Source organism: Channa argus, chromosome 21, assembly GCF_033026475.1.
Source record: "Channa argus isolate prfri chromosome 21, Channa argus male v1.0, whole genome shotgun sequence".
Classification (NCBI taxonomy): domain Eukaryota; kingdom Metazoa; phylum Chordata; class Actinopteri; order Anabantiformes; family Channidae; genus Channa; species Channa argus.
Window position 1 is genome coordinate 9,474,905 of NC_090217.1, and position 16,844 is coordinate 9,491,748.

The following is a 16,844-nucleotide window of genomic DNA, read 5'->3' on the forward strand; positions in this document are numbered from 1 at the left end:
TATAATTGTTGCTGGGAAACACAGGAATTGCAGCTTTCATCTTTGCAGCAAAGCTCCAACTGACTGTGCATTTGATTCTTGTGAGTTTTAAATAGACCAGGGCCCACGACATTACTCTCATAATCAAGATGGTGCTGTTTAATGAACTCAGAGTCGTCGTTAGTAACAAGTCCTTCTGTGTTGCAAAGGTTCAGGGTGTTTAACTTTCTTTCCTGATCGGTGATAGCAACTGTACGGGATCAGGTCGCTTCAGCGTCTTTCAAGTAACATAGAAGAGATCAATCAGGTTTGAATACTCTGAATTAGTGAGCTCATGCATCAAAACCACAGCACAGAAACAGACCACATAAATGGAGCAGACGTTAGTGAATTGGCGTCACAGCATCTTAGAAGAATTAAAGGGAAATTACTAACAGATGAAACAAGAAGTAGCAAAAACAGCAAATGTTCAGTGCTGAATTTGATCTTTCTAACACTCGCCATGGTTCCTCCGCTGCCTGGCTTTCTTCTCTGCCATTGTATCATTGACTTTACCTGTTCTCTCCCCTTTTCTTAGGTTTATGTTGAGTTGATATTCTTTGTGAGCAAACCAAAACAGACCACTTAAAATGTTTCAGTGTGTGAGATTTTCTGAGTGTGGAAGCAGCAGATTTGGGTCATTTAGGGGTTACAGTGACGTACAAACTAAACCCCCACACAAGCACACGCTCACATACTCAGAGTTCATGCACCTTGACACACATTTTATCCACTTACATTCGCCCACATCCACCTCTGACCAGTAAATTCCAACTACAAGTCACTGCACAGCAAATTAGTAACTAAACCAAAGAAACCCAGTTCAGCTAAAAAATGTAAAATTATCCATAAGGGACACGTGAATGTCTGCGCTCTCATTATGTAACAGACAAGTCAAAGTCACAGAACTATTCCCCTCAACCTTTGCCAAATGTCAACTGATAAGCAGGCAAAGGCAGGGTGCAGAGGGTACTAAGTGGTCATGGGAAGACAACTGTGCTTAGTGTTCACACTGAGATTACTTCCTGTGAGATCCCTTTGCTAAAAAAAAAAACACTCACTCTTTCTCTTGCTTTCTCTTTCCCCATCTGGTGTCGTTTACCCTCTTCCCTCGCCCCCCCTAAACTATGCATATTTGTGCTATGCATTTACTGGCGTGTATGGAGCAGAGTTATAGCAAACAAAACAAAAACCTTGTGTGTGTGTGCATGTACCTGTAGGATTAGCAGCATCTGTATTATAGAAGGAGGAACTCTGGCTCGTGGTCGAGCGAGTGCTTCGTCCAGTTTCAGGTTGAGGGTGATTATGTTTCTGAAGTGGAGCAGAGCCAACTGACGCACTGATGGCTCCTTGCCCTGAAGACACACGTGTCAACATAACAGTTGTATGTGGTGAATATTAACATGTGAGTGAACCACATGTATGTACCTGCACAGGATAGAAGATGGCCTGCAGCATGGACAGAACATCACAGAAGAAAAAGTCCCATGTGTCAGCCAGAGAGTCCAACAACTTCTGACCTATTGGACACAATTAGGAGAAACACAATGAACATTTTGCAATGTACCTCTAAAGTCAATGCACACACACATACTAACCAATATTGATCAAGCCAGGAAAACAATGGGTCTGTGAGTCACCGTGATTTCTGTTATCTTACACTTCTCATTGAATTAATATTGATATAAAGCAGCACTTCCTTTGACGACAGCACTGAAAATTTGTCTCAGGTACTGTTTGATGTGCGTGTGTGTGTGTATTTGTGTCATTTCAAAAGGTGCTTTAAATAAAGGTCACACCTACCACAAGAGAGAGAACCAAATCATTTTGTGTCCCTTGTTCTCTACAAGGACTCTTCTTTAATCTGACTGTGTGTGTGTGTGTGTGTGTGTGTGTGTGTGTGTGTGTGTGTGTGTGTGTGTGTGTGTGTGTGTGTGTGTGTGTGTGTGTGTGTGTGTGGTGGGGGAGGGGGGGCACTATAGCTGTGTGCTGCACAAGTATGTCACCTTCAACAGGAACAGTGGTAAAGAGACACAAAGCATGTTGTCACAAAGTAAACTAAAATTTCAAAAGTTTACTTAGTCCATAATATTTTTCCCTGCTTGGACTTGTCACATCCCGATAAACTTCCCAAGCAATGATCTGTGGCTTTCCCTGAAATGATTCACTGGCTTGGGTCAGAGCTGCAGTTACAATTTGTTAAAAGCCTCAGTGGATGTTGATACTGTACATTTTTATGTCTTTTCAAATGTTGTATTTTTTTTGTTCCAGAGATACCATGAATGGATTATCAGGTGATAATCCAAGGTTAAAATATACATACCTTCATAGAAGTGAATCTTGTCCCTCAGTATGACCATGCCTTTTGTGAGCAGCTGGTTCTGAAGGTACTCAGTAAAGAAGGAGCCGAGCTCAGTCTTCAGCAGGTGCCTGCAGAAAAGTGCACGAGTGTACATATAGTCATAGTTCACACATATACACACACAAACCATCACTGATACATCCAAGTGCTGAACATGTACGAGATGCAATGATATCAATGTGTTCAAGCTGCAGTGTTTAAACAGCAGCAGAGTCAGGAAATGAGGAAAGATATTGTTCATGCTGAGAACAAAGGCTGCAGCAGTGTGTGACACTTAAAACAACAGGATTTTCCACTGATAAACTATGAATACAGGTAGAGATTAGTATAATGGTTCAGCTGTTGTTTTTAAAAGAAGTTGAGCATCTGAGTTTTAATCTTCATGGCACACAAGACCTCACCGGAAGTATTTAAAGCACATTAGTGCATGTATGTAGACAGTAGATACAGTGCATGTGTACAGTTTGGGCAGCATGTTTTTACATTTATGTGCATGTAAATACTATATAAAATAACTATAAAACCACGACTGGAATTTTCTCTGTGCTGCCCTCAGCAACACTGTAAAAACAAACACACAACACTCACCCCCCCCCCCCACCCCCTATTTCACCTTTTAAAGTATTTCTAGTTGTTTCTGATTCAGTGGACAGTCTACGGTCAACAACAGCAAGAGACAAAAACACTGCTTCATGAGTGAGCCAACAGCACTGTCATGTTTTTATGTTTGTACTTTGATAACAAATTTAACATGCTGTAGTTGTCCTTTTATGTGAATGGGAGAATTATTGCTTATGCCTGAAAGAAATTTGAATTTGATAAATTACAAAAGAAAACACAATCATTTAGTCATAAGTCATAAAATACAAACTCAGCTCAAGGTTAAGAATAATAAATCACCATGGCTGAGTAAAAGTGTCAGAACAATAGACAAACAATAGGAAACACATGAAGCTAACCTTACACCTTCATTCAGTGTGTACAGTTCATTTTCTCCCAGATCCTTCCTCTGGAAAACTGAGATCACTGCATTATGGATGCTGCAAATAAACACATAGGGAGGCATTTAAGATACCTATTTATAATGACACAGGTGTAGAACTATACATTAATGGTACAACTTAATCATATTGTGCATGATCACAACAGTATGGTGCTGCTGCACAAGTTAAATTTTAACATAAAAATTAAGTTTGCAGGTTGATTTGTAGTTAACTAATATTATACTATGCTGTAGGAGTCGCCTACATTAATGTAACTAGTTTGTAGGTGGTCCTTACCTTTCAAACAGACTCGACGCTCACACACAAACACACATACTGGAGCTTCATAAAGTGTTCAGATACCGTACATCTTCATTCTGTACCTAATAACCCATAAGTTTTTAAATTAAACAAGAAATCTCAAATTTTAAAAGAATTTACACCCGCACCTGTGGCACATAAAATTGTGGACAAGTGCCTATTTGCTTTAATTTGTCTTGAGATAAGAATAGAACCTGACTGGAGTGAATGAACATAGTTAAGAGAGGCACAAACTTGTGAAGTCCCATAGTTCACATCCCATATCAGGACAAGCCCAAGCCATAAAAAACAAAGTTTTGTGGGAAGGTATAAATCAGTATGAGGGTATAAAAACGTTTCTAAAGCAACAAGTGTTCCCTAGAGCACTACTCACTAGGAGTGAAATACCTATGACCAACTACTGGGAATTTGCTAAATGGTAATTGAAGGACCTAAAATATTTTATGGCTGGATAAGACAAAAATGTAACTCTTTGGACAGAGCCCTAAGCAGTTCTCGGGAAAACAGACACAAAAAAATTATAAATTATGATCCAACGCTTTCAATACTTTCTGAAACCACTAATTATACTGCGTGTGAATGCAAGGAACATACAGACAATACAACTACAATACAGTGGAAAATGCAGTAGAAACAAAAGTAACAAGCTTTGATGATAAACACCCTCAGCATACTGTTCCTGTAAACAGTAAACTTAACTAAACTGTGAATCTGGGTTAAAGCCACACTGTGTAATCCCAAGTATAAAAAAAGAAAAAATAGCAGAGCACAAAAAGTAAAACATAAAAGGTCAAACGGGGAAATGAACTGTAGGATTTAGTTGAACTCGTGTGGTTCATGCCACACTCCAGTCACCAAAGAGAGCTTTTGCTTTCCACTCTCTGCTGTCTAGTTTTAAATAAAAAAAAATAGCCAGAGAAAGGAATGCGAGAGAAGACTGGAGAAAAAAAGATTCTATGAGGCAGAAGAAAAAAAGAGATGGATGGACATAAAGAAAAGAGTGACCGACCCTAAAGGAAGTGACACAGAAAGTGAATATGTGTATGGGCGTGTCTGTGTATGTGTATGTGTGTGTGCGCGCGTGTGAGGTTGCTATTAACACAGCTTTCTGCAGGTGATGTTTATTCTTACATGACATGCAAACACGAACTAAAATGTTTACAAGTGTCTAAACGTGCAAGACACACAATTAAGGAAGAACATACATCAATCTGCCTCTCACACTGACCTGTTCCATGTGGCGTTGGCCCCGGCCCTCCTCTGCTGGGTCCCTTTGTCCTTGCAGCACTCCTCTGTCAATCCTCCAGCTGTCTGTCCTTTCTCCCCACCTCCACCTGGTGGTGTTTTCGTTTGCGAAAGGTCGGTCAGACTGGAGGACGAACCACTGCCCAACTTTAGTTTGCTATGGAGACTCCTCGAATAGCAAAAGAAAGAAGAAAATGAGCAAGAAATTGGTTTGAGAATCAGTATAGGATGATACAGAAACTGGATTTGATTTCACTGGCCAAAGCCACAAAACTATGTGTGTTTTTAAAAGCTTGGTGTGAAAATGTGAACTTTTGAGACAACAACAACAAAAAAAACAAAAACAAAAAAAAGCCATACAAAATAAAAAATTAAACAAAATCCAAACACAAAGATTTCAAATGTTGAAATCAGAGATTTGCTTTTAAATTATTATGGATTTTGATGGCTGAAACCAATAAGTATTTTTAACAGAGGATTGCTTTTTATTAGCCATCTGTTAATGTTTACTGGGTGGACAATACACAGCACAGAGACAACTACAGTGAGAAAGGCCAATTCAGTCAACCTGAAGGACGACATGTCAAACAGAAAATTGCTAAGGGGGAGAGTGGGAAAAGTAAGACAGACATGAGAAATGAGATGCTCACAAAGAGAAGGTGGCAGAATTATGTTAAAGGCATGAATGGAGGGATATACAAAGAAGAAAAACTAAGAGGTGGAAAGAAAAGAGTGCAGCATAAGGAACGGAGCAGAGACAGTGTTGAGAAAATACAGGAGAAATGTCTGAAGAGGTAAGGAAGCAAAAAGATGCTGTAACTATCATTGAGTGTTTCCAGATGGCAGATCAGATAAGAGAAACAGTGTTTTGAGTGTCAGCACTAAAAAGCAAAGTGGTTGACGTATGCTCTAAATACAATCCAAAATCTTTGGATTTTAAAAATGCAAAAATGGTAGTAAGCTTAATGGAAGGCAAATAACTAGTATGTGTGTTTCTGTGTGTGTATGTCCACTTGCACTTGTGTGGCTCCGCAGTTTGAGAACTGGTTTAAATTTTAAGAAGAGTTTATTAATCTGTAGAAAATTATCTGAAATTATTTTAATTTTATTTTTGTCCTTTCTCAAGCTAAAATTTCCAGTGCAACTTCTACCACTGCAACTACAACTACTACCACTACTAATGATAAATATGTGTTATAAAGCTAATGTTTGTTGTTTGTGGACTATTGGTCAAAAATAATAGGCAATCGGAAAATTTACACAGCATGTGTGAACTTTGACGACAAAACAAACTAAATTTAATTCTGCAGATGATTAAAAAAATAAAATAATCATTAGTTACAGCCTTAGCTAATGATACTATATACACAGTACACGCAAGCAAGTACACATTGTTTTCCTTTGTTGCTGCATCGTCTCAACTGTCCAACAATTTTTTATTATTTCAGTCATTCATTCAAACAGCCAAACCAGTATTTAAAAACAAAAAAAAAAAAAAAACAAAAACAAAACATACGGCATACCTCATTTGCTACACACAATGACACTTGCACAAGATACACCCACTTTTCTAACTGAAAAGCTACTACATATGCCCACTCCATGAGTTTGATCTCAATGAGAGGTGGATGAGAATAGGGATGAAGACAGTGAAGGAGAAAACAACATTTTTCTGGGTTTCTCTGCATCTTTGCTCGTTTCTTTTTTCTTCCTTCCACTTTTCAGTTCTACTTCCTTAACTTGTTCTGCTCTTCTCTACGTTCTTCTATCCCCCTTTTACCTCTGGTTATCCCTCTGCTAGTCTGTGCCAATCGGTGACCACGTGACCACGTAGGCTTTTGTGCCAGGCGGACAAAGCAACCCTTTTAGGTTTTAGGAGCTGCTGAGAGGGAGGGGAAGAATTTGAAGGTGACACACATTTCACTTCCTTTTTCTCTCTATCTTAGCACACATAGAATGAGTAGTCAAGCTGTTATCATGTGATGACCCACTTCATTCATAGTCTACATTTTACTGCTAAATACTGTGGAATTTTCTTTTGTTAGGTTTGATATATTTGGAGTGATGGACATTCTTCTAATAAATCTTGATAAACGGATGAATGAATACAAAAATTAGAAAAAAAGAAGAAGCAGTTTAGTAGTAGTGTGTGTGTGTGTGTGTGTGTTCAGTAGGTCCCGCTGTCAAACTGGATCTTAGTTAAACTCCACTTAAATAGGTCAGTGTGAAAACAGGAGACTCGCACCCAGTCACACACAAGGAGACATTCACATACATACTCTCTCTGACACCCACACCTACACCTCATGTCAAAATGATATTGCGTTAGCAAATTCTAATAGGAAGTTCAGAAATTTACCTTGTGCGATTTGACCCTTTGGTCACACGTCTCCAAAAGACTGGATGATGCAGAGCATAAAACAGAAGTATACCGATACTCAAAATGAGACAATCCAATTCCTGATTGAAAAAAGCTGTTTTTTTTTCTAGTTTTTGTAAATTAGGAAGTTAGAGGTCTTTTGTGTTTGGCTCAAAAACAACCGGAAGAGTTGCGAGAAAAGGCTGTGGTTTAATTATTAAGCGAAGTAGGATGAGGGGCATGTCTAAATGAATCAATTAGGTCATCCAGGAATGTGTGTGTTTCACTTTCATTCACCTTTGTGTATCCCACAGGACTAAGTGTGTGTGTGTGTGTGTGTGTGTGTGTGTGTGTGTGTGTGTGTGATCTTACCTCCTAAATGAACCCTCTCGTTCCATGTTGACACAGAACTACACTTTGTGACCGCCAAGTAAATGCCACAAACTAATCATCATCATCTGAAAAACAAACCAAGCAGACTTACTGGGTGAGTAATTATGGTTTACCAATTAGAAGAGCTCTCAAATGCATCATCTGCAGGTACAAGATATAGATACACATGTCCCTGTTCACTAGAACAAGCTTTAACAGCAGAAAGTTACATTGTACAGTTCCAGAGTAATGCAGAGGTAAAATGAAAAGAGGTAAGTGCTCTGCAACTGTTGCTTTAAAATAGTAAAGCTGTCAGACAGAAGGACAGACAGAATGGTCTGGTACAGACAGACAGGTGTCTCTACTCACTGTCTAGCTAACAAGACATAGTGACTCTTCTAATCAAATTACAGTAAAGTGCTTGAGAAGGACATTTGATCCTGCCACGAACTCAAATGCCCCTCGCTCGCTCACTCTCTCACAGATATAGTACACACACACACACACACACACGACATATACACGGGTTTGGCGTTTAAGGCCAAATCAGGTCAACACTGAGGCTTCCCCATGACCTATACCACTGACTAAACTACAACAGCTCTCTCTCTTTGTTTTCTGTCATCCACCGTCTCACCACGTTGATAAAATATGCAACACGAAGGCTGCATTATTCAAAGCAAGTGTGAAAAGCTGTGTTTGCGGTATTCTGTATGTTGCTAGAGCTTTACATAATAGGTCTCTAGTGAAGTTAAGTTCACAAACAGAGCTTCATCTGTTTAGGTGAACCACCCGGCCAGCAGTGACTCTCCAGTGGTTCAGGATTTACTTCCTGAAAAATTCTTGGTCTACAATATAAACTATATCCTGCTGCTAATCGGCAGCTGCAAATGCCTGCGTTTCCTTCTCTCTTTTTTTTTCAATTTTAGTTCAATTTTATAACCCCCTTTGTACTTTGATCCTCACAAATGTAGTCTTCTCATAAATGTACTTGATATGATGACATAAAATAAGCCTGTGTTTGGAGCAAACCTCCATCAAGGGGAACACGATTAGACAAACTGATCTGAAACCCAAAGGGAAACACGCCTCCAATCCTACAACTGTTAACATTTGTGTAAGGATACAAAGCTCCTGACTCTACAGCCAAAGCTCGCTCTTGCTGGCTCACTGCATCTCAGATAAAATCACACTTGGCCGTGCAGAGGGAAATCTGGACTGAATGATACACACGCACCCTGGATTATTCCTGGTGCCCAAAGTTCTGCCTCCTGTCTGTGTCCGACTCTTTCTTAAGCCACAGTGCAGTGTTGTTCAGGGCCTCGCTTAGACCTGGAGCTGCACGGATTGTGGTCACAGGAGCTTGGAAGGGATTCAGCCTCAGATTTTCTTAAGCAGGAGTGAAATCAGAAACTTCCCACTAATAATTAAACCCAAGTTCTTTCGTTTTAAAGGCTTCTCCTCCTCACACCTCACTCACCAGCAGACACTGTAAGTAGATATCCTGAACATTAACAACCATAATCACCACACACACACACACACACACCCTCTGCAGACTGGCAGCACAACTGGGAAATTACCACCCTGCACCAGAGAAGTGCTAAAGTTTTTTTTCTGTCTTGCAGCATGTTTGTCTGTTCTGCCAGTGTCTTTTGCAGAAAACCAAACCACAAGTTGGAGGTCCTGCTAAAAAAACAAAACAAACAAACAAAAAAGAGACTGGAGTCTGTCCAGCTCCTGACAAACACTTAAAGTCCGCCTGTAGTCTGCTTGTGGGCAACTAGTGTGCAATACAATACTTTCAATTCATGCAATGCACAGGAAATCTGGACTATGGTGCATAAAGAAACTTTAGCGTGTTACTCAATGAGATTCATATGGAGATAAAGCAGAACAAGGTATTTATGGAGTAAAATCCTATTCTTACATGACAGCCTCTGAACACCGGCAGTTGCCTCAAGTGGTTTTCTTCACCTTTTCACAAGTGTTCCTCGCTCCCTTTCATGGCAGGTGTTCTCCGTGTTAATGTCCCGCAGTAAAAGCCCAAATTAACTCCAGTATGTCGTTGATAAAGCGGTCAAACTGTCCCCCGGCGCATCTCTCTGTTCCAAACAGCAGCGCGTGAAGGCGGCGCACGTTCAACCGAAACGATCCGACGTGTGGATCTGCAGCCTGCGTGCGACCTGTCCGCGCGACTCAGGACTCTGCGCGAGCGTCAGGGAGGAGGAAGTACGAGCTAGAGAGAGAGAGAGTGAGAGAGCGACTGTCTGTGTTTGTCTGTGTGTGTGTGCGCGCTCATTTATATGCATGGGTCGGTGGGTAAAAAATGTAGCCTATGGAAAGTGCTTGCGGTTTGTTTGTGTGTGTGTGTGTGTGTGTGTGTGTGTGTGTGTGTGTGTGTGTGTGTGTGTGTGTGTGTGTGTGTGTGTGTGTGTGTGTTCATAGAACAGTGTTAAAGAGACTAAAAGCGACAGCAAATAGGTTTCGTGTCATACACGGTAAATCCGGACATGTGCAGGTAACACACACACACACACACACACACACACAGGTTCCTGTGGTTACTGTGGGAAGCTTTGTATTGCGTCTTCATTATTCTGCCCATAACACAAATGTTCCACATGGCTCATAAACCCAGAAAATATCATTTCTTAATAAAAAAGATTTCACTGATTAGTGGGAATTGTTTTTTTTAAAGCTTTAAAACAAAATAAGTTGCTCTACAATGTTGAAAGATAAAATAAACTTTAATGGAAAATCTATATGAAATGATTAGAAATAGAAAACCAATGTTACTTACATTTCACAGTATCAGACCACTGTAAAACATGTATTCTGGCTGCTTTTGTGGTTTACAAAGACCAGTGTCGTTTTAGATACGATAAAACCATTACACCGTGTGTCAGAAATATGTTAGGAGGTTGGCGTAGGTGGGTGATGGGTGGTGCTGCAAAAATAAAGCAAATTCAGTCAATAGCCACTAACTAAGGACATGGATCCAGTGAAATTGTGTGTTTGTTAGTGAGATTTCTACCACAAGGTCCAGGATTTATGGCTGTCTAAGTATATCTTCTCTCTCCGGCAGCACAGAAATTCATGTTCCAAATGTAAGCCTTCAAACATTGTGCAGTGATGTTTAATTCACATTCAATCCAATGCAACAACAGCAGCCTGCTGAAAACACAGGACATCCCACCGAGTGCTGTACCGCTGGCAGAAAAGGCCACTCAGCAGCTACAGTGGCTTCTGTGTGTGTGTGTGTGTGTAGAGACATTTGCAAGTTTTCAGCTGCACATAGTATCTAATGTACAGATCAGTGCATTAACCGCAGAGCTGACTGCATACATGTAATTCTACACCTCTGTCATTGGACCACACACACACACACAAACACACACACACACACACACACCAACCAGGCCCTCCTCCCATAGTGGAGAACAGGTTAGTAAGATCAAAGTCTACTAGTCAAGGCCAGGTTGTATTTTTAAAGTTCTCAGGACCGTAAAACACCAAACACACATATTTGCCACGTACAGATACAGTAGAGACCCAAATAAACAAAAACAAAACACGCCACATCAATCAGTTTTTTAGATTCTAAAAATACTGTGGGACACCATGTGCATGTTCTTGTGTGCGTTTTGTAAACAATACCCACTAAAAGCTGCAATAAATGCACACTTACAACTTTAAAGCAAACCTGCCTAGTGTGCGTGTGCTTCGATGATGTGCGTGTATGCTAGTGTGTATATTTTACTACCATGAAATACCTAACACTAGGATTAACTAACATTGCAGTACTTTGGTAACTAAACACACCTGCACCCTGAACCATCTCACTGACATTTGTCCTTTTTTTAAAGTTTATTACCTTTTACTGTAGGTTTGCTGATTTATTGCTGGAATTATTTAATTTCCTGTCTAATGTCATTTAAATGTGGCGCTCATTTATTTCTGCTGTATAGACGTAGCAAAGTTTCTCTTCTGTTTGTTTCACAACCTCTTTCTGATATGGTTTATGGCTGCAACTATATGCATTATTACAGCACACTCCGAAATCGATTTTAATAAGGCAGTGTAGACAGCTTGTGCAGGATAATGTGAACATCTTTATCAATATATGATAATGATGTGTGAGGGTTTGAGGTTTACCATTTTTTTGTATGGTTCCTTATGAATGTAAGCTTATATCAGAATGAGTTGCTCTTACTCTTCCCTTGGTGTTGCCTTTCATTTCCTCCACTGCACACAGGCACATCTCACGATCTCCAAGCTTTAGTTTCAGGTGAGTTCTCATGATGAATATTTTCCCTTTCTGGCTTCTGTTATAGCAAATGGAGTGGGACATTATATTAAAAAGTTTATTCTAGAAAAGGGAGATAAATATTTACATTTTATCACTCACCTTTATTTTTGACCAACTAGATTTAGCGATTTTACTGCAATCTCGTGCAGAGTAGCAAGTCTACAGGCTCAGGAAAAGATGAAAACGGTTCACTGAGGGAGCCAGAATAAAAGAACCAAATGAAACAATGATAAAATTGTTTCTCATTTCCTTCACCATACAGAACATGTATATGCACATTTGCAACAGTGACTCAAACAGATGGATTTAGGACAAGGTGTGTTTCTTTGACCCTATGGATGCTTGACCGCTGTTCTTTTAGAGATACACAGTGCGCATTCAACTTCTACATGTCCTGTAGTCTATTCAAAATACAGGCTAAGACATACAAACATACAGCTGAGTTGTGCTGGAAACACACAAACATTTAAACTAACACATGGGGAAAGCACTTGAAGGAGGTGGACGCACACTTTTACCCAAAATTTGCTAAAATAGACATATACACAGATACTCGCTGTCTGCAGATTAAGTGATGCACCATCTAAACCTCAGGGCCTTGTTAATGTGGGCTGTGTAAACACACAAAGAGAGAGAGGCTGCTCTCAGACCAGAGGTAACAGCAGCAGGAACTAGTAATGACCCCACTCAGGGGTCCGCAGCCCCTGTTGCAAACCTGCAGCCGCTGGTTACACAGCTAAGCAAATTACACTGACCATGTCAATGTTGCAAAATCATAAACATCATAGTTTTGGTTATGTATCATTTTGACACACGCAATCTCAAATAAATGTCGGAGCCAAGTTAAAAAAGTATCAATTATTAATCACATTTTCTAACAAGGAAATCTAATTATGTACAAACAAATATAAAAGTATTTGGACTAATTGCAAAAAGATCTTCAAAAAATGCTCCCTAATTAATCTGCTTGTCTAATTGTTTCCATAGTGATTTATAAGGATTCAACAAGAAAAATCAGTAATAAAATATTGACTCCACCTAGGCGTACCACCCCACAGTAGATAAATGGTTTTGTCAGACAATAAATCACCTTGGGCGAGTACGTAACATAAACTGCTTCTGAGAAGTGTTAGTACTAACCAGTATTTACCCAGAGCAGCAGTCTGCATGAGTGTTCCACTTCAGCAGCTTCTTGGTCTTCATGGTCCAGATGTAGTTATGAGGTTAATGCTTCATCCAAAGGCTGCTAAAAGTAACTGGAAATCGACTGTTGGGTTTATAAGTGAGAAAATAAGGAAAACATATCATAAATTCACGTGGTAATTTATTTTAAAAAGCTCTCTTCATGTCGAAACCACCGGTCCACTCTGGATGCCACAAAATGGTCGCCGAGATACAAAAATGTGTTGTCATGTGAGGTGTGGATGTTTTAATGCCATAAAAGATATACATGTGAATTTGTATAACACAGATAAGAATCACGTGAGGTTTTAAACTTGCATTGTAGTTTTTCTTTTAGATTCTAAATAATAATGTGAAGGTGCAATTTAAAAGTAACAGAAAGACTGATGATTCCACACACTAAGGGCGTGTGTACAGGATAACAAATTGCAAGGGTAACCAGTGTTTAGTAAACACACACCAACCCATACAGTCCTTGATTAGGCCTGCATGTAAACTAAGTCAGCCTAACAAGGTCATGTAGTAGGTATTTATTAATAACCATGTTATGATAATTCTGTTTAGCCAACAGTCACAATTTGGACTATTATGTTTGTATCACGATGCTAAACAGTCATGCACGGTTTAAAAACTACCTCTTCCATTAACATTAACATAATCTAAAAAAAACAAACCAAAAACGACCTCTTATATCCATAATCTACTTTCTTTTTTATTTTCTCCTTCTTCTGAACCTGTGAGAAAGTCTGAAAACCTAATGCTGGTTAAAGCTGGAGGGAAAGCGACCACTTCCTGTTTAGTGCTATAAAGCAACTAAAAAGCGTTCTCAAAGTTTGACCTACTGTAGGTGCAGCCTGTGTAAAAAGTTTGGTGCGAGTTTTTAAATCGGTAGCCCGAGGTTCACCTACATCAGGTTATAAAACATTAGTTAAAAAGTGCTTGTTTGAGCCAGTTGGGTTAAACATTATTTTAGATTTGATTAACTATGTCCTGAAGTGCTATTTTGCAGTGTGGCTCTATAATAGTTTGAAATATTTTAACAAAACAAAAATGATTTGTTTTGCAGCAACTTTTAATATCCCAAACATGGTATATAAGGACTGTTAAGAATTCCCATCTGTACTTTGTATTCTAGCAGTAATCAGCAAATGTTAGCATGATGGTGATACTACACACTAACTTTATACTCTACATACAGCATGCTACTAAATGTTATAGAGTATTGGCAGATACCCTATAAATAAAATTGATGTCTTTAAAGCTTTATAGTTAATTCAATGGTTGAAAGATTGGATGCGAATCAAACTGCAACTTTAAAATTTCCTCAGGAATTAAACTTGACAAATATACTTTGAAATATTTGCATTGCGGTGTATTAACACCACACACCCCAATTACACCTACAGTACATCCGCTTAAAACCTGCAGTGCAGCATTGTTATTGTAAGCATGTTAGCAATTAGCCCTAAGCGTCACAGAGCTACTGTGGCCAGAGACGTGTAGGCTCTTTAGACCAAAGAGCTGATTCCTTAAATGCTGCATTAAACTGTCACTAATTGCTACAGAAAATGCATTTGCTGCAGTTAATATTAGGATTAAAATATTTGTTTGTGCAGTAGATTACTTGACAGGGCTGCAGGATTTACAGACTTGACAGATTTAGAATGGTGTAGAGGCTGGTGGATAATCCATCATTATGTGTAGTTTCAGTTTATATCATTGCTTAACCACACACACACACACACACACCAGCAGTGTGGAGACGTCAATGTTTCCAAACTTAACCGGCATACTCTTTTGTAACAAAAAAAGTAATATGGCAAATTATGGTAATATTCTGCAAAATGTTTACAACTCATTTACCTTACACACATTAGACAAATAAATGAGAAAAAGCACTACAAAATTTACTTTGTATCATTAAATATTGTACTCGTGATGATATGAAACACATCGAGTTGCATATATAGCACCCTGTGCAGTTCATGTAACATTTATGTAAAGCGAAACATAGAACTGGCTGTTCTGTTTGCAGTCTGTGCATTTGTACCATCTCCCACACACTACATCTGAAGACCACCCCCACCCCCAACCCCACCATCTCTTCCTCTCTTACCTCCCTCCCATTCTTTCTGTGTCCTTTCATTTCATCCTGCCACAGAAAAAAAAAATGGATACTCTGATGTAAGTGTACTACCTGATCATGACAACAGCTTGAATAGAGGGTGATAAAATACTGTGCAGACACACACACACACACACACACACCCCTTTTACAGGACGGTTTGTAGGTTGACAAAATTGTAAATTTGCATAACAGACTGGCTCTCTTTTCACACATGTAGTTCAATCACTTTTGAAAGTGACTCTGAAGAGTTGAAAGCAATCACTTCCTGTATTTCTGTGCAGGTATATTATATGAGTATACCATGCACCATGCAAAGTGACCCAGATTGTATCTTCCTCTACTATACGTAAAGGAGCAGGACTGAGGAGCTTGTCTAAAATTTAAGGACCCTGTCTAAAATTTAAGGACCCAGTGAAAGCTCAAACCTGCTTAATTATTTACCTGTGTTTCAGGTATAAGCAAGGCCATTGTTGTCCTCTGGCCATTCCATAATTCATTAACCACTCACCCAAACTGGACTCAAAATGTTTACTTCTACATTTACAAAAATAATTCTTCAAGGGTATTATACTATTAGTTGGCTACAATAATAATATAAATGCGCCAGCATGTGGGGGGGATGATCATTTTCACACATTCTAAAAAAACTGCATCATGCCAAAATGTGTGGGAGATTTGTTTTAACACAAGAATATAGGAATTGTATAGTTTGTGTGTGGGTTAGGTTTCACTTTGTCACATTTCATTTTTTCCCACTACCATCCAGTGAATATAACACATTTATAAAACAAAAACAAAAGAAATTGTGGTTATGCATAGAAGGCTTATCATAAAGTGTTTTCGCTTCAAGAGGTAGCAGGAAAGCATTCACAAAAATAAGTCAACAACTAATCAACATAACCGAAGGCATTTCTTTTGACTGCAGAATAAAATTCAACGTGTTAAAAATTTTACAGTCAGGTATTTATGCATATCTTGGCAGGAAAAGTGCATGATGGAAATTTATTGTTATAATGTACTGGCTGGTCTCATTTTCCTTCCTCCCTTCCTTCCGCAGGCTTTCTCTGAGCTGACCATGTTATTTTCATTGTACCCTTGGTGACACTTTATAACCACAGGACTCACACCTCTCAATGAACTGTTTCCATGATAGGCCTTGAAAGAAGAACCTGGTAAATGTGGTCACGATAAGGATGTGAGACGAAAACACACTGATTGCACATTTACAGCTAATAAAAGGCTGGTGCTGCATCCATGTGGAGAGAACAAGTAGTGCAATAAGAGAAAAACAAATCAGCCTCCATTCTGCTGTGAAAAGAGGTAATAAAATATATTTAATTTTAAACTACACTCAATAGAATGCATTCCATGGTGTTATATTATATACACGGTTGCCCATAAAGTAGGAATTAGGATTAGAGTAGAAAGTAGGATTTTTTATTACTTCTCTTGGTGATTTATTCTTGATAATGTGTATTTTAACTTTATTGATCAATCTCTTCCAAACATATCACAGTAAAAATTACAACACAATTAAAGGAATGTGTCTGAAAACAAAATGA

The 16,844-nt window shown here is 39.0% G+C and overlaps 1 protein-coding gene across 14 annotated transcripts in view; it reads right to left on the reverse strand.

The window, feature by feature from the left end:
• LOC137106359 (proline-rich protein 5-like) overlaps positions 1–15,223 on the reverse strand; it is a 22,677-nt gene extending 7,454 nt beyond the window's left edge. For 3 of the 14 annotated variants that reach the window (XR_010911927.1, XR_010911926.1, XM_067489496.1), the window contains exons 1-10: positions 12,072–15,218; positions 11,877–11,988; positions 10,464–10,610; positions 9,591–9,899; positions 7,661–7,746; positions 4,913–5,098; positions 3,340–3,420; positions 2,342–2,448; positions 1,447–1,538; positions 1,233–1,373 (exon numbers count right to left, since the gene is read on the reverse strand). Coding sequence is in view for 12 of the 14 variants with exons in the window: in XM_067489496.1 (XP_067345597.1) it covers positions 1,233–1,373; positions 1,447–1,538; positions 2,342–2,448; positions 3,340–3,420; positions 4,913–5,098; positions 7,661–7,686 (633 nt within the window). In the remaining 2 variants the exon portion in view is untranslated. Of the gene's footprint in view, positions 1–1,232; positions 1,374–1,446; positions 1,539–2,341; positions 2,449–3,339; positions 3,421–4,912; positions 5,099–7,288; positions 7,409–7,660; positions 7,747–9,590; positions 9,900–10,463; positions 11,853–11,876; positions 11,989–12,071 lie in introns of those variants that run through there. The other 11 variants (XM_067489500.1, XM_067489497.1, XM_067489502.1 and 8 more) reach the window with 9 other exon arrangements.
• Between the last annotated feature and the right edge of the window lie 1,621 nt (positions 15,224–16,844).